Source organism: Oncorhynchus clarkii, chromosome 27, assembly GCF_045791955.1.
Source record: "Oncorhynchus clarkii lewisi isolate Uvic-CL-2024 chromosome 27, UVic_Ocla_1.0, whole genome shotgun sequence".
NCBI lineage: Eukaryota > Metazoa > Chordata > Actinopteri > Salmoniformes > Salmonidae > Oncorhynchus > Oncorhynchus clarkii.
In genome coordinates this window covers 15844463-15867073 of record NC_092173.1, presented here as the reverse complement: position 1 = coordinate 15867073, position 22611 = coordinate 15844463, and the positions used below count along the sequence as shown (strand labels likewise).

The 22611-nt window shown below is 44.1% G+C and overlaps 1 protein-coding gene across 1 annotated transcript in view; it reads left to right on the top strand.

The window, feature by feature from the left end:
* The window catches only part of LOC139385439 (neurobeachin-like), a 346644-nt gene that overhangs the window by 196707 nt on the left and 127326 nt on the right, over window positions 1-22611 (top strand). Inside the window, exon 43 of the mRNA XM_071130488.1 lies at window positions 12753-12899. Within this exon, the coding sequence (XP_070986589.1) occupies window positions 12753-12899 (147 nt within the window). The remainder of the gene's footprint in view (window positions 1-12752; window positions 12900-22611) is intronic.

Here is a 22611-nt window from a genome sequence, read left to right as displayed (position 1 = left end):
ATGGTGTCTAGATGGAATTTGTATTTGTGGTCCTGGCGACTGAACCTTTTTTTGGAACACCATTATTTTGGTCTTACTGAGATTTACTGTCAGGGCCCAGGTCTGGCAGAATCTGTGCAGAATATCTAGGTGCTGCTGTAGGCCCTGCTTGGTTGGTGACAGAAGCACCAGATCATCAGCAAACAGTAGACATTTGACTTCAGATTCTAGTAGGGTGAGACCGGGTGCTGCAGACTTTTCTAGTGCCCGCGCCAATTCGTTGATATATATGTTGAAGAGGGTGGGGCTTAAGCTGCATCCCTGTCTCACCCCATGGCCCTGTGGGAAGATATTTGTGTGTTTTTTGCCAATTTTAACCTCACACTTGTTGTTGGTGTACATTAATTTTATAATGTTGTATGTTTTACCCCCAACACCACTTTCCATCAATTTGTATAGCAGACCCTCATGCCAAATTTAGTCGAAGGCTTTTTTGAAATCAACAAAGCATGAGAAGACTTTGCCTTTGTTTTTGGTTTGTTAGTTTGTCAATTAGGGTGTGCAGGGTGAATACATGGTATGTTGTACGGTAATTTGGTAAAAAAACAATTTGACATTTGCTCAGTACATTGTTTTCATTGAGGAAATGTACGAGTCTGCTGTTAATGATAATGCAGAGGATTTTCCCAATTTTGCTGTTGACACATATCCCATGGTAGTTATTGGGGTCAAATTTGTCTCCACTTTTCTGGATTGGGGTGATCAGTCCTTGGTTCCAAATATTGGGGAAGATGCCAGAGCTAAGGATGATGTTAAAGAGTTTTAGTATAGCCAATTGGAATTTGTTGTCTGTATATTTGATCATTTCATTAAGGATACCATCAACACCACATGCCATTTTGGGTTGGAGGGTTTTTATTTTGTCCTGTAGCTCATTCAAGGTAATTGGAGAATCCAGTGTTCTCTCTCTCTCTCTTGCTTGCTTCCTCTCAATTCAATTCAATGGGCTTTATTGGCATGGGAAACATGTGTTAACATTGACAAAGCAAGTGAGGTAGATAATATACAAAAGTGAAATAAACAATAAAAATTAACAGTTAACATTTTTCAAAACAATAGACATTACAAATGTCATATTATGTATATACAGTGTTGTAACCTCTCTCTCTCTCTCTCTCTCTCTCTCTCTCTCTTTTTTTGTTGACGGTGCTGTCACTGTTGTTCCTATGGGGGAGATGAAGACAGTTAGAAACACTATGGCCTGTAATAAAGCTGTCCCCTCGTGTGGTCTGTCACTGTTGTTCCTATGGGGGAGATGAAGACAGTTAGAAACACTATGGCCTGTAATAAAGCTGTCCCCTTGTGTGGTCTGTCACTGTTGTTCCTATGGGGGAGATGAAGACAGTTAGAAACACTATGGCCTGTAATAAAGCTGTCCCCTCGTGTGGTCTGTCACTGTTGTTCCTATGGGGGAGATGAAGACAGTTAGAAACAGTATGGCCTGTAATAAAGCTGTCCCCTCGTGTGGTCTGTCACTGTTGTTCCTATGGGGGAGATGAAGACAGTTAGAAACACTATGGCCTGTAATAAAGCTGTCCCCTTGTGTGGTCTGTCACTGTTGTTCCTATGGGGGAGATGAAGACAGTTAGAAACACTATGGCCTGTAATAAAGCTGTCCCCTCGTGTGGTCTGTCACTGTTGTTCCTATGGGGGAGATGAAGACAGTTAGAAACACTATGGCCTGTAATAAAGCTGTCCCCTCGTGTGGTCTGTCACTGTTGTTCCTATGGGGGAGATGAATACCGTTAGAGACACTATGGCCTGTAATAAAGCTGTCCCCTCGTGTGGTCTGTCACTGTTGTTCCTATGGGGGAGATGAAGACAGTTAGAAACAGTATGGCCTGTAATAAAGCTGTCCCCTCGTGTGGTCTGTCACTGTTGTTCCTATGGGGGAGATGAAGACAGTTAGAAACACTATGGCCTGTAATAAAGCTGTCCCCTCGTGTGCTCGTTAGATAAGGTAGTGTTCCTGTGCGCACATTTGTGTCTCCACAGATGAGCACATTTCCCTGGGCCTGGAAATGGCACGTCTCTTCCTCAAGGGTGGGGAAGATCTCCTCTGAGTAATATGGGGATTCTGAGGGGGGGATATATATTGCGCCAAGGAACACATATTTTTTTGTCAGTACAAGTTATTTTTTCAGTTTTAACCAAATGTGATATTTGCCAATTTTGAGGGGATCAATTAGATGTTGTAGTTCGGATTTGTACCAAATGATCAGTCCTCCAGAGTCTCTGCTTCTATTGACAGAGCTGTGTTGCTGTGACGGCACAATGACCTCTCTGTAGCCTGTGGGGCAGTGAGTGACAATGTCAGCCTTACACCATGTCTCCTGCAGAATGATGACGTGAACATCTTTAAGATTTGTGTTGAACTCCAGTGCTAAACTCTTTAGTCCAAAGGTTGATGGGTTTAGGTCCTAAATGTTTCACATGCTGACTGATAGTGATTTCATGTTACAAAAAGAAAGAATAGCAGTCAGAAATACAGTAACAACTAACTAATAAGTTGTTAAGAGTGAGATAAACAGGATAACAGCTAAGATTTTTTTCTGTTATATATATGTAAATATTCCTATTCATTGAACAAGTAAATTCTAGTACTGTGTGTGTGTGTGTGTGTGTGTGTGTGTGTGTGTGTGTGTGTGTGTGTGTGTGTGTGTGTGTGTGTGTGGGGGTTCTCCTGTCCTCTGACGACCTCTGCAGAACATCTCTCTCTCTCTCTCTTAGTTCTGATGCTTTCTTTCTGCAGCAGACCCTGAAGAAAATAATGTTGTCAATGCTTTTTTTCCTGTTTGTAAATTGTTGTTCTCCCTGTCCTTTAGTAGGTGGCGTATGTGCGTGTCAGTGGTGTCTCTCCCAGTCTGAAGACTTGTTGACACCCTGGTGTCTCTCAGTGCTTCTAATGACTACAATAATGTAGAAGTTTCTCCTGTGAGAAGGATTGTATTTTTTGCTCTCTCTCTCTTGCTCTCCCCCTCTTTCCCCTCTCCCCCCTCACAATCTCTACCCTCCCCCACTCTCTTTATGGGCCTTGGTCGAAAGTAGTGCTCTATATAGGAAATGTTGTGTGATTTGGGACACAGCCCATATTAAAGATGAGATGTATCTTTAGTGGATAATCTAGAGCATCAGATCGTTAGTAGTCTCCGTCTCCAAACTCTGTTTCCTGTGGTTTGACAGCCACTCCCACCAACCGTAGTACACATATATAGAACATAGTCTGTTTATTACAGATATAGAAGTTAACAAAACATAATGCCAGTGGGTTGTTAGCTATGTAGTGGTTATTACAGATGTAGATTTTAGTGGGAAGGCCTGTTGAGAGAGAGAGAGTTTACTCTTCAGTTGCTTCTTGAATGTGTGGATTGAAACTTCAACATTGACAGGGTGAGGAGGACTAAGGAGGGTTAGCGTTGTGTCTCTGCCCTCTGTCTGTCAGTATGACTATACCCTCTGTGTTCTGTAGCAGCAGCAGAGGATATAGTTAGCTGATTGGAACTGGGGAACCATGAAATGGAAGTCAGGTTCATATTGATCCAGTGTTTAACAGGCTGTTCTACCTCCAGGTGTCCTTGCTGCCTTGCTCAGATGAACAGGCAGTGTGCGTCCCAAATGGCACCTTATTCCCCCATAGGCTCTGGTCAAAAGTAGTGGACAATCAGGCTCTCTCTGACCCTCTGCTACTCACACACTGATCTTTATAGCTCGTTACAGCAGAATTTGCACACACATGCACGCACAAATTCACGCACACGCAGACAAACACACACTCTACTACATAGCAGTAGAACACACATCATCACTTGCTACCATTCTGTAAATTATACTATATCCTCTCTAGCCTGCCATTCCCTGGTTCATTATTATGACTAATGAAGATTCACTCTGAAGGAGATGAGAGCTGCATGTTGTCTGACTGACTTTCAATTAGCTCTCTAATGTATAGCTCTGTGGAGCATGCCTGGAACCTCAATAATACAGTAATGATGAGTAAAGGTATAACTACAGAGCTTCTAGCTCCAGAGCTTCTAGCTGCAGAGCATCTAGCTACAGAGCATCTAGCTACAGAGCATCTAGCTACAAGGCATCTAGCTACAGAGCATCTAGCTACAGAGCATCTAGCTACAAGGCATCTAGCTACAGGGTATCTAGCTTCAGAGCATCTAGCAACAGAACATTTAGTTATAGATTATCTAGCTCCAGAGCATCTAGCTACAGGGCATCTAGCTACAGAGCATTTAGCTACAGGATATCTAGCTACAGAGCATCTAGCAACAGAACATTCAGCTACAGATTAACTAGCTCCAGAGCATCTAGCTACAGGGCATCTAGCTACAGAGCATTTAGCTACAAGGCATCTAGCTACAGGGCATTTAGCTATAGAGCATCTAGCAACCGAACATTTAGCTACAGAGCATCTAGCTACAGGGCATCTAGCTATAGCCACAGAGCATCTAGCTACAGGGCATCTAGCTATAGCTACAGAGCATCTAGCTACAAGGCATCTAGCTACAGGGTATCTAGCTACAGAGCATCTAGCAACAGAACATTTATCTACAGAACATTTAGCTACAGAGCATCCAACTACAGAGCATCTAGCTACAGGGCATCTAGCTACAGTGCATCTAGCTATAGCTACAGAGCATCTAGCTGCAGAGCATTTAGCTACAGAGCATCTAGCTACAGGGCATTTAGCTATAGCTATAGAGCATCTAGCTGCAGAGCATCTATCTACAGGGCATCTAGCTACATGGGATCGAGCTACAGAGCCTCTCGCTACAGGGCATCAAGCTTAAGGGCATCTAGCTAGAGGGCATCTAGCCACAGAGCATCTAGCTACAGAGAATCTACTGTACTTACAGAGTATCTAGGCCAGGGCTGATCTCCAGGTATAGAGGGTGTAGTAATGAGACTTTGTCTCTTCTCTCTCTTTACTTTCTGTTTCTACTCTCTCCCTACTCTGTCTCTACTCTCTTTCGACTCTCTCACTCTACTCTCTGTCTACTCTGTCTCTACTCTCTTTCTACTCTCTCTCTAATCTCTGTCTCTACTCTCTCTCTCTCTATTCTCTCTATTCTCTCTCTACTCTCTGTCTCTACTCTCTCTCTACTCTCTGTCTTTACTCTCTGTCTCTACTCTCTGTTTCTACTCTCTCTCTCTACTCTCTGTCTCTACTCTCTGTTTCTACTCTCTCTCTACTCTCTCTCTACTCTCTGTTTCTACTCTCTCTCTCTCCTCTCTGTTTCTACTCTCTCTCTACGCTTTCTCTCTACTCTCTGTCTCTACTCTCTGTCTCTACTCTCTGTCTCTACTCTGTTTCTACTATCTCCCTCTAAGCTCTGTCTCTACTCTCTCTCCACTTTCTGTCTCTACTCTCTGTCTCTTCTCTTTCTACTCTCTGTCTCTACTCTCTGTTTCTACTCTCTCTACTCTGTTTCTACTTTCTCTCGACTCTGTTTCTACTCTCTGTTTCTACTCTCTCTCTCTACTCTCTCCCTCTACTCTGTCTCTCTACTATCTGTTTCTACTCTCTGTTTCTACTCTCTACTCTCTGTTTCTACTCTCTGTCTCTACTCTGTTTCTACTCTCTCTCTACTCTCGCTCTACTCTCTGTCTCACTCTCTCTCTACTCTCTGTCTCTACTCTCTGTTTCTACTCTCTCTACTCTCTCTCTCGACTTTGTCTTTACTCTAACTCTACTCTCTCTCTACTCTCTCTCTACTCTGTGTTTCTACTCTCTCTCTACTCTCTGTTTCTACTCTCTCTCTACTCTCTGTTTCTACTCTAACTCTACTCTCTTTTTCTACTCTCTACTATCTGTTTCTACTCTCTCTGTATTCTCTGTTTCTACTCTCTCTCTCTCTACTCTTTGTTTCTACTCTCTCTCTCTACTCTCTGTTTCTGCTCTCTGTTTCTACTCTGTTTCTACTCTCTCTACTCTGTTTCTACTCTCTCTCTACTCTCTGTTTCTACTCTTTGTTTCTTTCCTGTTTTAGACTGAGCAGCGTCTCCCAGCGTTCAGACTATCCCAGGGTTCAGTGATGCTGGACTGCTTGTATCGTGTGGAATGTGAATCCCGTGGAGAGAGAGGCGGGGGGAGGGAGAGAGGCTGCATAGGAGGGCAGAGAGAGATCTGGGAATGATGTAGGCTGGAAAATGGAAGAGAAGAGAAGAGGGGACTACAGTTAAGGAAACACTGCTATGTGAATAGGAAATGCTACTATATTAAACACAGTTCATGAAGCAGTGCAAGGAGACAGAGTGGTGTTTTGCCCTGTTATCACTCTGTAGGATTATCATGTCATAAAGCATAGAGACTTTACAGAGACAAGTAGGCATGGGTTAATTAAGGCTGGGTTTGTTAGGGGTAGAGGGACACCCCCATCTGGGAACAGTGTCTGGAGAGAGGGAAGAGGCAAGAGGCAAGAAAGGAGGAGGAAAAAGCCCATTCTGCATTGCTGTTACTGTCCAAAACAAACGCTAAAACTTTGCATCTGTCTCCGATTTCGCTGTTCTGGGCGGGATCTGTGTTGGTAGCGTGGAGGCATGGGAGGAAACGTTCTCTCCAAAACGGTTCTGGTCAGGTCGCTAGTGTGGTGGACGAACAACGAGCTTTTTTAATGACTTTCCAAAACATAAATGATGGATGTTCAGACTGTTTCTTTTGCAGTAAATATACATGTCCTGCATAGCAGTATTGCCCATTTTGTTTGATCCAGTTTGTGTAATTTATGTACAATATTTGTTATTCAAAAAAAGCTACACTGTAATTCTAATGTTTCATCTTTTATTTATGGTTGTATATATTGAATTATTCTAAAGTATATTTGCCATTAGACTTATTCCTCTGTTGGGAAATGTACTGTAGCAGAGTAGGCTGTTAAGTGAAACAACATGTGATAGAGTTTCTTCTTAAGGAGCGAGAGGTTGGGGCTTATGAGACGTAGGAGACCAAGAAAAACACATGCTCCTTGACTCTGACTGAGGCTATAAAAATGAAAGGCTCATGCCATAGAATACTTCAGGGTTCTCCCAATATATAAAACATGGACCGTTATATCACAGTTTGAGCCTTTGCTTCTTTTTTAGAAGCCTATCAACTATTATCTATTCCACATTGAACAGTAAAACTACTGAACACTAAAATAGTTCCCTTCTCTGAGATTGTAAACTTTATTTGACCAAAGCTGAAAGCCCACATCCACTTGCTATCATCACCCTCGGACTGGGAGGGAAATGTCCTCGTAGTGGAAACATTGAAAATGTGTCAGTCTGTCCTGTTGACATGGCGATAGAGAATGGGTGACATTAGCTTTGCTCTCTCTTCCTCCTCCTCTCGCTCTCTCCCCCTTTTTCTCTCTCTCCATCTCTCTTCCACTCCCGGTCTCTCTCTCCCTCTCCCTCTCTCTATCTTCAATGCTTTTCTTTTCTTTTCTTGTTGATTCTGAATCATAAACCTGATCACCTTATATTTGCCATTCTTCCTATATAAAAACACAATATCCCAATCTTTTTCCTCCTCCTCCGTGTGTTGTGAAGGGAAAGGTGGAGGATTTAAAAGCTTTCTAACGAGGCAGCCTTGACACCTCAGCGCTGTCAGATCTTAATGTTGACAAACGGCCGTCTATCTCACCGCCCGCTTTGATTAGGGAACATCTCTGAGTGGAGTGGCTATCACTCATGACAAGATGGCTTTTCATGTCAGCACATTTTCTCTCCCTGTCCTGCTTCTTTTTTTCTGAGTATTTATAACCCTATATTTTACCCCTTGATAACTAAATTGCATTGTGGACAAAGCAGTTTGCTCGGTCCCCTCCTCTCACTCTTTTTTTTCCTCTCCTTTTCTCTCTCTCTTTCTCTTGCTCTCTCTGTTGCTCGCTCTCATTCTCTCTTATTGATGTTGGTGGCATGCCTGTAGAAATCAGCATGGTTTATTTAGTCTAGTTCCCAATCGGGTCCTCTGCTCCATCGTGCCAATCAGAGAGTCAGCTTCTCTGCTCAGCTTCCCCTCGTTGACCCTATGAAGGATAATGACGCTTTACTGAATTACAGTTTTAAGTTTCACTCTCTTCTCTTTGATGCTAGACAAGTGGCTGGCTGCTGGCTGGCTGGCTGACTGCTTGCTGGCTGCTAGATAGCTCTGGCCTTTCTTTAACGCTACACAGAATTCACTTCCGAAACACTCCAACTTCTTCCATGCGTCTGATGAAAGCTCTCCAGACACGAGACAGAGCAGGAAGCTGCTTTTTTCACAGTAATCGTGCTGACAACAGTTGAAGGAGATCTCTTCAAGACAAGGTGCTTGTTCCTTCTAGGAGCGCCAGGCATACTGAGAGCCTCGCTGAGAGAAAACATGGCAGACGAGTGTCATACACCTCCCATTTTTCCAGACGTGTTCTGCAGCTTTTCTTACACACACAGAGAGTTCCTGTTTCTCACAGATACTGTATGACCTTAAAGAAGACAAATCCTCACAGGCATCTCTGTGAGGTCATGTGTAGCAGGCGTGTGCTGGGGATGGGTTTAGCTGGCATGCTGGGGTTGGGCTGAGCTTGGGGTGGGGTTGAGCTGGAACTAGGGTTTGGCTGGGGTTGGGTTGGGGCTGGGGTTAGGCTGGGGTTGGGGCTAGGGTTGGGGTGGGTGGGGTTGGGTTGGGTAGGTCTGGGTTGGGTTGGGTTGGGGTAGGGGTTGGGCTGGGGCTAGTATTGTTCTTGGGATGGGTTGGGCTGGTCTGGGGTGGGTTTGGGCTAGGGGTTGAGCTGCGGCTGACATAACTTGATGAAGGCAGTTTAAGGCATTTAGATGTACTAGTCTGTAGGTACTGTATGGTGTGGATGTACTGTATAGTCTGTACTAGAGGTCGACCGATTATGATTTTTCAACTCCGATACCGATTATTGGAGAACCAAAAAAAGCTGATTGTCACGTCCTGACCTTAGTTCCTTTTTTATGACTCTATTTTAGTTTGGTCAGGGCGTGAGTTGGGGTGGGCATTCTATGTTTTGTGTTCTATGTTTTCTATTTCTATGTGTTTGGCCTGGTATGGTTCCCAATCAGAGGCAGCTGGCAATCGTTGTCTCTGATTGAGAACCATACTTAGGCAGCCTGTTTTCCCACTATGGGTTGTGGGTAGTTGTTTTGTGTTGCTGCACCTTACAGGACTGTTTCGTTTTCGTTTCACTCTCTTTGTTATTTTGTTTAGTGTTTCTGTTCCAATAAATAACATGAACACTTACCACGCTGCGCATTGGTCCGATCCTTCATACTCCTCGTCAGAAGAGGAAGAAAACAACCGTTACACCGATACTGATTAATCAGACTATTTTTATTTGAATTACAACAATACTGAATGAACACTTATTTTAACTTAATATAATACATCAATAATATCAATTTAGCCTCAAATAAATAATGAAACATGTTCAATTTGGTTTCAATAATGCAAAAACAAAGTGTTGGAGAAGAAAGTAAAAGTGCAATATGTGCCATGTAAAAAAGCTAACGTTTAAGTTCCTTGCTCAGAACATGAGAACATGTGAAAGCAGGTGGTTCCTTTTAACATGAGTCTTCAATATTCCCAGGTAAGAAGTTTTAGGTTGTAGTTATTATAGGAATTATTGGACTATTTTTCTCTATACAATTTGTATTTCATATACCTTTGACTATTGGATGTTCTTATAGGCACTTTAGTATTGCCAGTGTAACAGTATAGCTTCCGTCCCTCTCCTCGCTCCTACCTGGGCTCGAACCAGGAACACATCGACAACAGCCACCCTCGACGCAGCGTTACCCATGCAGAGCAAGGGGAACAACCACTCCAAGTCTCAGAGCGAGTGACGTTTGAAACGCTATTAGCGTGCACCCCACTAACTAGCTAGCCATTTCACATCGGTTACACAAGCCTAATCTCGGGAGTTGATAGGCTTGAAGTCATAAACAGCGCGATGCTTGAAGAATTTCGAAGAGCTGCTGGCAAACGCACAAAAGTGCTGTTTGAATGCATGCTTACGAGCCTGCTGCTGCCTACCATCGCTCAGTCAGACTGCTCTATCAAATATCAAATCATAGACTTAGTTATAACATAATAACACACAGAAATACGAGCCTTTGGTCATTAATATGGTCAAATCCGGAAACTATCATTTCGAAAACAAAACGTCTATTCTTTTTTTTTTTTAATGTTACCCCAATTTCGTCATATCCAATTGTTAGTAGTTACTGTCTTGTCTCATCGCTACAACTCCCGTACGGACTCGGGAGAGACGAAGGTCGAAAGCCATGCGTCCTCCGAAACACAACCCAACCATGCCGCACTGCTTCTTTAACACAGCGCGCATTCCAACCCGGAAGCCAGCCTCACCAATGTGTCGGAGGAAACACCGTGCACCTGGCGACCTTGGTTAGTGGGCACTGCGCCCGGCCCGCCACAGGAGTTGCTGGTGCGCGATGAGACAAGGATATCCCTACCGGCCAAACCCTCCCTAACCCGGACGACGCTAGGCCAATTGTGCATCGCCTCATGGACCTCCCGGTCGCGGCTGGCTGCGACAGAGCCTGGGCTCAAACCTCTGGTGGCACAGCTAGCACTGCGATGCAGCGCCTTAGACCCCTGCGCCACCCGGGAGGCCCTAAAAAAACATATATTCTTTCAGTGAAATACGAAAACGTATTTGATCTAACGGGTGGCATCCATAAGTCTAAATATTGCTGTTACATTGCACAACCTTCAATGTTATGTCATAATTATGTACAATTCTGGCAAATTAATTACGGCCTTTGTTAGGAATAAATGGACTTCACACAGTTCGCAATGTGGCCCAAACTGGTGGCCCAAACTGCTGCATATACCCTGACTGCTTGCACGGAACACAAGAGAAGTAACACAATTTCCCTAGTTATAAGAAATTAATGTTAGCAGGCAATATTAACTAAATATGCAGGTTTAAAAATATATACTTGTGTATTGATTTTAAAGAAAGGCAATGATGTTTATGGTTAGGTGCATTGGTGCAACGACAGTGCTTTTTTCGCAAATGTGCTTGTTAAATCATCACCCGTTTGTCGAAGTACGCTGTGATTCAATGAGAAATTAACAGGCACCGCATCGATTATATGCAATGCAGGACACGCTAGATAAACTAGTAATAGCATCAACCATGTGTAGTTAACTAGTGATTATGTTAAGATTGATTGTTTTTTATAAGATAAGTTTAATGCTAGCTAGCAACTTACCTTGGCTTCTTGCTGCCCTCGCGTAACAGGTAGTCAGCCTGCCACGCAGGCTCCTCGCGGAGTGCAATGTAAGGCAGGTGGTTAGAGCATTGGACTAGTAACCGGAAGGTTGCAAAAACGAATCCCCGAGCTGACAAGGTAAAAATCTGTCACTCTGAACAAGGCAGTTAACCCACCGTTCCTAGGCCGTCATTGAAAATAAGAATGTGTTCTTAACTGACTTGCCTAGTTAAATAAAGGTGTAAAAAAAATGGGTTTTTTTAAATACCGATTTCCGATTGTTATGAAAATATCGGCCATAATTAATCTTCCATTCCGATTAATCGGTCGACCTCTAGTCTGTACGTACTGTATAGTCTGTACGTACTGTATGGTGTGGATGTACTGTATAGTCTGTATGTGCTGTATGGTGTGGATGTACTGTATAGTCTGTACGTACTGTATGGTCTGTATGTTCTGTATAGTCTGTATGTGCTGTATGGTGTGGATGTACTGTATGGTGTGGATGTACTGTATAGTCTGTATGTACTGTATGGTGTGGATGTACTGTATAGTCTGTATGTTCTGTATAGTCTGTATGTACTGTATGGTGTGGATGTACTGTGTAGTCTGGATGTACTGTATAGTCTGTATGTACTGGATAGTCTGTATGTACTGTATGGTGTGGATGTACTGTATAGTCTGTATGTACTGTATGGTGTTGGTGAACTTTAAGGTGAGACACAGCCTGTAGAGGGATGGTCCTGTTCCACTAGACTGTTCCTGTATGCCGTATGATGAGATGTGGTGGTGTTACCAGTCTCTTAATTGATCTGTTTGTTCAGTGTGGTTCTGTCTGAGCTCTGAAAGCAGCAGCAGCCGATAGATACAGTTCCAAAAGACTCTGAGCAGGAGATATATTCTCAGCACTCTGTTGCCGCTTTCTATAGAGAAAACAGTGTTTCATAGTTTATCTTGTCTGACAACAAACGCTGAAAAAGCCTACCAGTTTAGATGCTGGAAATGTATTAAATGTGTTCATATGTTCACTGTGGGTTCTGATGTCAATAGTTATGAAATACTACAGTACACTTCTTTTTACTCCAAGTCAGTCATCATTGGACGTTTCATGTAGAGATTGTGGGTACTGGATAATCCAGACTTTTGTAGCTTGCCGGATGTTATGGTATGCGTTTTAGAAAACTATCAAAACCAGATTCCCCTTTGGCTCCACTGATGTGACACTTGAAAGCATTTTTAATCTCTTTATCTTTCCACACTGATTTGAATTTGCTCTTTAGGGTTCAGGGTTGAGATGTTTAGCTGTCTGAATGTTTCCTGGCTGTTCTGTCTGACTGTTCTCTGGCTGTATGACTGTTCTGTCTGGCTGTTGTCTGACTTTTCTGACTATTCCTCTCTCGCCACCCTCTGTTCTGACTGTTCTCTGACTGACTGTTCCTACTGTTTTGTCTTTCTGCCCCTCCCCACTCCCCCTCCAGGCAGCAAGGAGGATGAGTTGGTCAAGTCGAAGAAGGGGTTCCACAGCCAGACAGTAGCCAATCAGAGCCCAGAGACGGACCTGATGTTGGATGGAGACGATGACACTGCCAGTCTGCTGCAGGAGAAAGAGATGGACAACCTGGCTGGTGAGACGCATACACAAACACGCACTCACACACACATACACACACACACAAACACGCACATCTTTATCCTATGTTTGGGTCATGGTTTATGTGTTTGGCAGTGTAAGTGGATCTGGACAGTGTTTCCAAGGTGTTCAGGTGAAAGTATAGTTCCTGTGTGATAGTGTGTGTGTGAAACGAACCATTCTGTGTTGTTTTGGTTCTCCAGCGCCGTTCCTTCCTCGCCTGTTTGTCTCCAGAGGTCAGTCAGTCATCTCAGTCCAAGTTAAACCATATTGATTCCGGAAGGATGATCAATCTGAACATGACTGCGTATCAAATGGCACCCTATTATTTAGTTAGTGCACTACTTTTGACTAGGGCACATAGTACTTTGGTCAAAAGTAGTGCAATAGGGTGCCATTTGGAATGCACCCTACAGTGCATTTGGAAAGTATTCAGACCTCTTAACTTACAGCCTTATTCTAAAATGGATTCAATTGTATTTTTTCCCCTCAGTAATTTTTGCTAATTTATAAAAAATGTTAAATGGAAACATCACATTTACATAAGTATTCAGACCCTTTACTTAGTACTTTGTTGAAGCACCTTCGGCAGCGATTACAGCCTTGAGTCTTCTTGGGTATGACGCTATCAACTTGGCACACCTGTATTTCTCCCATTCTTCTCTGCAGATCCTCTCAAGCTCTGTCAGGTTAGATTTTTAATATGTATTATTATTTTTATTTCACCTTTATTTAACCAGGTAGGAAAGTTGAGAACAAGTTCTCATTTACAATTGCGACCTGGCCAAGATAAAGCAAAGCAGTTCGACACATACAACGACAGAGTTACACATGGAGTAAAACAAACAGTCAATAATACAGTAGAAAAATAAGTCTATATACAATGTGAGCAAATTAGGTGAGATAAGGGAGGTAAAGGCAAAAAAAGGCCATGGTGGCGAAGTAAATACAATATAGCAAGTAAAACACTGGAATGGTAGATTTGCAGTGGAAGAATCTGGAAAGTAGAGATATAAATAATGGGGTGCAAAATAAATAAATACAGTAGGGGGAGAGGTAGTTGTTTTTGCTAAATTATAGATGGGTACATCTATGTACATTTGCAGTAATCTGTGAGCTGCTCTGACAGCTGGTGCTTAAAACTAGTGAGGGAGATAAGTGTTTCCAGTTTCAGAGATTTTTGTAGTTCGTTCAAGTCATTGGCAGCAGAGAACTGGAAAGAGAGGCGGCCAAAAGAAGAATTGGTTTTGGGGGTGACCAGAGAGATATACCTGCTGGAGCACATGCTACAGGTGGGTGCTGCTATGGTGACCAGCGAGCTGAGATAAGGAGGGACATTTCCTAGCAGGGTCTTGTAGATGACCTGGAGCCAGTGGGTTTGGCGACGAGTATGAAGCGAGGGCCAGACAATGAGAGCGTACAGGGGCTTTGGTGACAAAACGGATTGTGAGTCTGGAAGGAGAGTTTACAGTCTAACCAGTCACCTAGGTATTTGTAGTTGTCCACATATTCTTTTTTTTTTTTTTTTTTTTTTTTTTTTGAATTTTACCCCTTTTTCTCCCCAATTTCGTAGTATCCAATTGTCTCATCGCTACAACTCCCGTACGGGCTCGGGAGAGACGAAGGTTGAAAGTCATGCGTCCTCCGATACACAACCAACCAAGCCGCTGCTTCTTTAACACAGCGCACATCCAACCCGGAAGCCAGCCGCACCAATGCGCCGGAGGAAACACCGTGCACCTGGCCACCTTGGCTAGCGTACACTGCGCCCAGCCCGCCACAGGAGTCGCTGGTGCGCGATGAGACAAGGACACCCCTACCGACCAAGCCCTCTCTAACCCGGGCGACGCTAGGCCAATTGTGCGTCGCCCCACGGACCTCCCGGTCGCGGCCGGTTACGACAGAGCCTGGGCGCGAACCCAGGACTCTGATGGCACAGCTGGCGCTGCAGTACAGCGCCCTTAACCACTGCGCCACCCGGGAGGCCCCTTTGTCCACATATTCTAAGTCAGAACCGTCCAGAGTAGTGATGTTGGACGGGCGGGCAGGTGCAGGCAGCGATCGGTTGAAATGCATGCATTTAGTTTTACTTGTATTTAAGAGCAATTGGAGGCCACGGTAGGAGAGTTGTCTGGCATTGAAGCTTGCCTGGAGGGTTGTTAACACAGTTTCCAAAGAAGGGCCAGAAGTATACAGAATGGTGTCGTCTGCGTAGAGGTGGATCAGAGACTCACCAGCAGCAAGAGCGCGACATCATTGATGTATACAGAGAAGAGTTTAACCCTGAGGCACCCCCATAGAGACTGTCAGAGGCCCGGACAACAGGCCGATTTGACACACTGAACTCTATCAGAGAAGTAATTGGTGAACCAGGCGAGGCAATCATTTGAGAAACCAAGGCTATCTAGTCTGCCGATGAGGATGTGGTGATTGACAGAGTCGAAAGCCTTGGCCAGATCAATGAATACGGCTGCACAGTATTGTTTCTTATTGATGGTGGTTAAGAAATCGTTTAGGACCTTGAGCGTGGCTGAAGTGCACTCATGACCAGCTCTGAAACCAGATTGCATAGCGGAGAAGGTATGGTGGGATTCGAAATGGTCGGTAATCTGTTTGTTGACTTGGCTTTCGAAGACCTTAAAAAGGTCTGAAAATGTTGTAGTTAAGGATGAAGATTTCAGGATTTTTGGTGGTCTTCCTAAGCCAGGATTCAGACACGGCTAAAACATCCGGGTTGCCAGAGTGTGCTAAAGCACTGAATAAAACAAACTTAGGGAGGAGGCTTCTAATGTTGACATGCATGAAACCAAGGCTATTACGGTTACAGAAGTCATCAAAAGAGAGTGCCTGGGGAATAGGAGTGGAGCTAGGCACTGCAGGGCCTGGATTCACCTCTACATCACCAGAGGAACAGAGGAGGAGAAGGATAAGGCTTCGGCTAAAAGCTATGAGAATTGGTCGTCTAGAATGTCCGGAACAGAGAGTAAAAGGAGGTTTCTGGGGGCGATAAAATAGCTTCAAGGTATAATGTACAGACAAAGGTATGGTAGGATGTGAATACAGTGGAGGGAAACCTAAGTATTGAGTGATGATGAGAGAGATATTGTCTCTAGAAACATAATTAAAACCAGGTGATGTCATCGCATGTGTGGGTGGTGGAACTGAAAGTTGGATAAGGTATAATGAGCAGTGCTAGAGGCGCTACAGTGAAATAAGCCAATAAACACTAACCAGAACAGCAATGGACAAGGCATATTTAAGGAGAGGCATGCTTAGTCGAGTGATCATAAGGGTCCAGTGAGTAGTGAGGTTGGTTGGGGTAACGGCGATTCAGCTAGGCCGGGCCATCGGTAGCAAGCTAGCATAGGATGGAGGTCTGTTTTTAGCCACCTCGTGCGTTTCCGTCGTTAGATTAGTGGGGTTCCGTGTGGTAGAGGGGATCAATCCAATTGTCAAAATAGATATAGTTATAGTGACCCAAGAACATTTTTCCGATAGATCTATTCAGATAGCAGCCGATAAGACAGCTAACGATTAGATGGCCTCAGATGGGCGTTCAGGTAACGTCGCGACAGAGGCGCCAGTTGGATAATTCCCTCGGGCAGATAACGTCGGTAGTCCAGTTGTGAAGACCCGGTGGGGCTCCAGGAGTGGCTGATGGAACTCTCCAGCTGGCTAGCTCCAGAATAATTGATGTTTGCTCCAGGATCGTCGTAAGACAATTGTCACACAGATAGCAGCGAGCTAGCTGCGAGATCCAGGTGTAAATGTCCAGAGCTTTCGGTTGAAATCCGGGGATATGGAGAGAAAAATAGGTCCGGTCGCGTTGTATAAAACTGGCGATAGCTTTTCGAGCTAAAGGATAGCTGATGACCATCAACCGTGGTTAGCTGAAAACTAACGTTAGCCAGTGAATTGGCTAGCTTCTGGTTAGCTTCTGGCTAGCTTCTATTGTGGATTTCAGATTTGAGGTAAATAATCATTTTTTTTAATTGGTGAGGTGGGTTGCAGGAGTGTGTTTTGAAGTTGAGTATTTGGAAAAGAAAACATATAAAAGATATGCGAAGAAAGATGTAAATATATATATATACGGGATGGGGAGATGGGGAGCGTTGCTGCACAGCTATTTTCAGGTCTTCGATCAGGTAAAAAAAAAAACATCCCCACAGCATGATGCTGCCACCAACATGCTTCACTGTAGGCATGGTGCCAGGTTTCCTCCAGACGTAATGCTTGGCTTTCAGGCCAAAGAGTTCAATCTTGGTTTCATCAGAACAAAGAATCTTGTTTCTCATGGTCTGAGAGTCTTTAAGTGCCTTTTAGCAAACTCCAAGCGGGCTGTCATGTGCCTTTTACTGAAGAGTGGCTTCTGTCTGGCCACTCTACCATAAAGGCCTGATTGGTGGAGTGCTGCAGAGAAGGTTCTCCCATCTCCACAGAGGATCTCTAGAGGTCTGTCAGTGACCATCAGATTCTTGGTCACCTCCCTGACTAAGGTCCTTCTCCCCCATTGCTCTGTTTGGCCGGGCGGCCAGCTCTAGGAAGAGTCTTGGTGGTTCCAAACTTCTTCCATTTAAGAATGATGGAGGCCACTGTGTTCTTGAGGACCTTCAATGCTGCAGAAATGTTTTGGTACCCTTCCCCAGATCTGTGCCTTGACACAATCCTGTCTCTGAGCTCTATGGACAATTCCTTCGACCTCATGGCTTGGTTTTTGCTCCGATATGCACTATCAACTGTGGGACCTTATTTAAGTGATAATGCCCGAGAAGCCGGTGTTTGGAGGACATATTGGCACGGAGTTGTTAGGGCCGAGACGAAGTCGAGGGCCAGCAAACCGTGCCAATATATCCTCCAAACACCGGCTTCAAGAGCATTATCACCTTTAAAGAACGAGTTACCAATATATTCAAACAATTATTTACTTATTTTTATTAAAAACTAGATTTTTATTCATTTATTCATACTTCCACAAGGTATAGTCCTGACACACATCTAGGGTTGCTAGAGACCCGACCCAGTCGTTTGTTCTAAATGTTCCATTGCTATAATGGCTGGCAACGTTCTTATCCCTTGCCTGCTAGCTAGCCAACTACTGCTAACTTACAGTCACGTCAATAAGTGCAGTCAGAATAACAGCAAAGTAGCTGCATTTGCATTTGTTTAAGCTGTTTTCTAGTGACATTTATTTGGATACATCCATAACAATGAGGTAATGAGGCGCGATTTCACCTGGCATAGAAAATGTGCTCACTGTTGACTCTTGTTCAGAGGAGCTAGCCAGCAACACAGCTACAGTAACATGATCACTTCAAACTGAAGCTGGAAAGACTGCAAATTAGCTATGTTTTATTTGACCTTTTTTCAATTCACATTTTTTTGTATATATGTATTTCGACTGGCTGAGAAACGCTGCCTGCCAGTCTTTCTTGTCCCGGACAGCAGGATATTGAATTTGAATATCTAAACAATGTTGTAAATGTTGGAGAGGCGGACAGCAAGGTTTATTCAGATCTCAGCTGTTGAAAACGAAATGTTAGTCTAAAAGAAATGTGAGATAATGTCTAGATGCTAAAGTGGAGATCAAGTTTATAAGTTGCCTGGCTGGGCTGATGAGACAGTGGATAGCGCAGTCAGATGGAAGAGAGTAAATAGGTATTTTAACGTCATAGATTTAGCCGGTGGCAGTTTGTGGAATAGACACCGGCTGGAATGCGGTTTTAACCAATCAACATTCATGATTAGACCTACCCGTTGTATAAATAAACAGGTGTGTGCCTTTCCAAATCATGTCCAATCAATTGAATTTACCACAGGTGGACTCCAATAATGTTGTAGAAACATCTCAAGAAGATCAATGGAAACAGGATGCACCTGAGCTCAACTTTGAGTCTCATAGCAAAAGGTCTGAATACTTATGTAAATCAGGTGTTTCTGTTTTCTATTTTTAATACATTTGCAAAAATTCGAACAACCTGTTTTCACTTTGTCATTATGGGGTACTGTGTGTAGATTGCTGAGGAAAAACATATATTTAATCAATTTTAAGTAAGGCTGAGTAAGGCTGTAATGTAACACAATTTGGAAAAAGTCAAGGGGTCTGAATACTTTCCGAAGGCACTGTATGTCACCATTCTCCTTCTAAATGGCCCAGACAATCAGTGGCTAAACTAACATTTACCTAACCTGACAAACTGAACTATTAACCCACATTAACTCTATGATCTTACTGATTATAACAGACAGAGAAACTATGAAAACAAAAGAATGAATGAAAATTACTTGAATCAACCTCCTCAGTAGAAATAAATATTGAAATAAACGAATCACAATTACTCATTAAAACATATGAGATGGTTGTTTGATATCTATACATTTTATTTTCATTAGAACACTGAGTCATGGACTACACCCCAAATGGCACCCTATTCCTTTTTATAGTGCACTACTTTTAACCAGGGTCCATAGTGTGCATTATAAAGGGTCCAAAGTGTGCATTATATAGGAAAAGGGTGTCATTTGGGACACATCCATGCAGACGAAAGGGTCTGTTAATAAGACCTGTTCCATGACATGATGTCTGAATGTCCAGAAAATAAATTGCATGTTTAAATAATGACATTTAAAATGAATTTTATCTTGGAGGCTTGGAGTTTTTATCTGAACTGTGCCAGGCAGGCAGGATAGTTCATACAGCTGGCAGGGCTACAGTGAAACATGTAATATAATATTAATAAATGCAATTAAGCAGACACTTTTATCCAAAGTGTGTGCATACATTTTTAAATGGGTGGACCCAGCAGGAATCAAACTCACAATCGTTGCATTGCAAGCATCCTCATCTACCAACTGAGCAACACTGTTCTATCAGGTCCTGAGATGTACAGACTGGATGGATGTAGAGGTAGAGCAGTACAGACTGGATGGATGTAGAGGTAGAGCAGTACAGACTGGATGGATGTAGAGGTAGAGCAGTACAGACTGGATGTATGTAGAGGTAGAGCAGTACAGACTGGATGGATGTAGAGGTAGAGCAGTACAGACTGGATGGGTGTAGAGGTAGAGCAGTACAGACTGGATGGATGTAGAGGTAGAGCAGTACAGACTGGATGGATGTAGGGGTAGAGCAGTACAGACTGGATGGATGTAGGGTAGAGCAGTACAGACTGGATGGATGTAGGGTATAGCAGTACAGACTGGATGGATGTAGGGTAGAGCAGTACAGACTGGATGGATATAGGGGTAGAACAGTACAGACTGGATGGATGTAGAGGTAGAGCCGTACAGACTGGATGGATGTAGAGGTAGAGCCGTACAGACTGGATGGATGTAGAGGTAGAGCAGTACAGACTGGATGGATGTAGGGGTAGAGCAGTACAGACTGGATGGATGTAGAGGTAGAGCAGTACAGACTGGATGGATGTGGAGGTAAAGCAGTACAGACTGGATGGATGTGGAGGTAAAGCAGTACAGACTGAATGGATGTAGAGCAGTACAGACTGGATGGATGTAGGGGTAGAGCAGTACAGACTGGATGGATGTAGGGGTAGAGCAGTACAGACTGGACGGATGTAGAGGTAGAGCAGTACAGACTGGATGGATGTAGAGGTAGAGCAGTACAGACTGGATGGATGTAGATGTAGAGCAATACAGACTGGATGGATGTAGAGCAGTACAGACTGGATGGATGTGGAGGTAGAGCAGTACAGACTGGATGGATGTGGAGGTAAAGCAGTACAGACTGGGTGGATGTGGAGGTAAAGCAGTACAGACTGGATGGATGTAGAGCAGTACAGACTGGATGGATGTGGAGGTAGAGCAGTACAGACTGGATGGATGTAGAGCAGTACAGACTGGATGGATGTAGAGGTAGAGCAGTACAGACTGGATGGATGTAGAGGTAGAGCAGTACAGACTGGATGGATGTAGAGGTAGAGCAGTACAGACTGGATGGGTGTAGAGGTAAAGCAGTACAGACTGGATGGATGTAGAGGTAGAGCAGTACAGACTGGATGGATGTAGGGGTAGAGCAGTACAGACTGGGTGGATGTAGGGGTAGAGCAGTACAGCCTGGATGGATGTAGAGGTAGAGCAGTACAGACTGGATGGATGTGGAGGTAAAGCAGTAAAGACTGGATGGATGTAGAGCAGTACAGACTGGATGGATGTGGAGGTAGAGCAGTACAGACTGGATGGATGTAGAGCAGTACAGGCTGGATGGATGTAGAGGTAGAGCAGTACAGACTGGATGGATGTAGAGGTAGAGCAGTACAGACTGGATGGATGTAGAGGTAGAGCAGTACAGACTGGATGGGTGTAGAGGTAAAGCAGTACAGACTGGATGGATGTAGAGGTAGAGCAGTACAGACTGGATGGATGTAGGGGTAGAGCAGTACAGACTGGATGGATGTAGGGTAGAGCAGTACAGACTGGATGGATGTAGGGGTAGAGTAGTACAGACTGGATGGATGTAGAGGTAGAACAGTACAGACTGGATGGATGTAGAGGTAGAGCAGTACAGACTGGATGGATGTAGGGGTAGAGCAGTACAGACTGGATGGATGTGGAGGTAAAGCAGTACAGACTGGGTGGAGGTAGAGCAGTACAGACTGGATGGATTTGGAGGTAAAGCAGTACAGACTGGATGGATGTAGGAGTAGAGCAGTACAGACTGGATGGATGTAGGGTAGAGCAGTACAGACTGGATGGATGTAGAGGTAAAGCAGTACAGACTGGATGGATGTAGGGGTAGAGCAGTACAGACTGGATGGATGTAGAGGTAGAGCAGTACAGACTGGATGGATGTGGAGGTAAAGCAGTAAAGACTGGATGGATGTAGAGCAGTACAGACTGGATGGATGTGGAGGTAGAGCAGTACAGACTGGATGGATGTAGAGCAGTACAGACTGGATGGATGTAGAGGTAGAGCAGTACAGACTGGATGGATGTGGAGGTAAAGCAGTAAAGACTGGATGGATGTAGAGCAGTACAGACTGGATGGATGTGGAGGTAGAGCAGTACAGACTGGATGGATGTAGAGCAGTACAGGCTGGATGGATGTAGAGGTAGAGCAGTACAGACTGGATGGATGTAGAGGTAGAGCAGTACAGACTGGATGGATGTAGAGGTAGAGCAGTACAGACTGGATGGGTGTAGAGGTAAAGCAGTACAGACTGGATGGATGTAGAGGTAGAGCAGTACAGACTGGATGGATGTAGGGGTAGAGCAGTACAGACTGGATGGATGTAGGGTAGAGCAGTACAGACTGGATGGATGTAGGGGTAGAGTAGTACAGACTGGATGGATGTAGAGGTAGAACAGTACAGACTGGATGGATGTAGAGGTAGAGCAGTACAGACTGGATGGATGTAGGGGTAGAGCAGTACAGACTGGATGGATGTGGAGGTAAAGCAGTACAGACTGGGTGGAGGTAGAGCAGTACAGACTGGATGGATTTGGAGGTAAAGCAGTACAGACTGGATGGATGTAGGAGTAGAGCAGTACAGACTGGATGGATGTAGGGTAGAGCAGTACAGACTGGATGGATGTAGAGGTAAAGCAGTACAGACTGGATGGATGTAGGGGTAGAGCAGTACAGACTGGATGGATGTAGAGGTAGAGCAGTACAGACTGGATGGATGTGGAGGTAAAGCAGTAAAGACTGGATGGATGTAGAGCAGTACAGACTGGATGGATGTGGAGGTAGA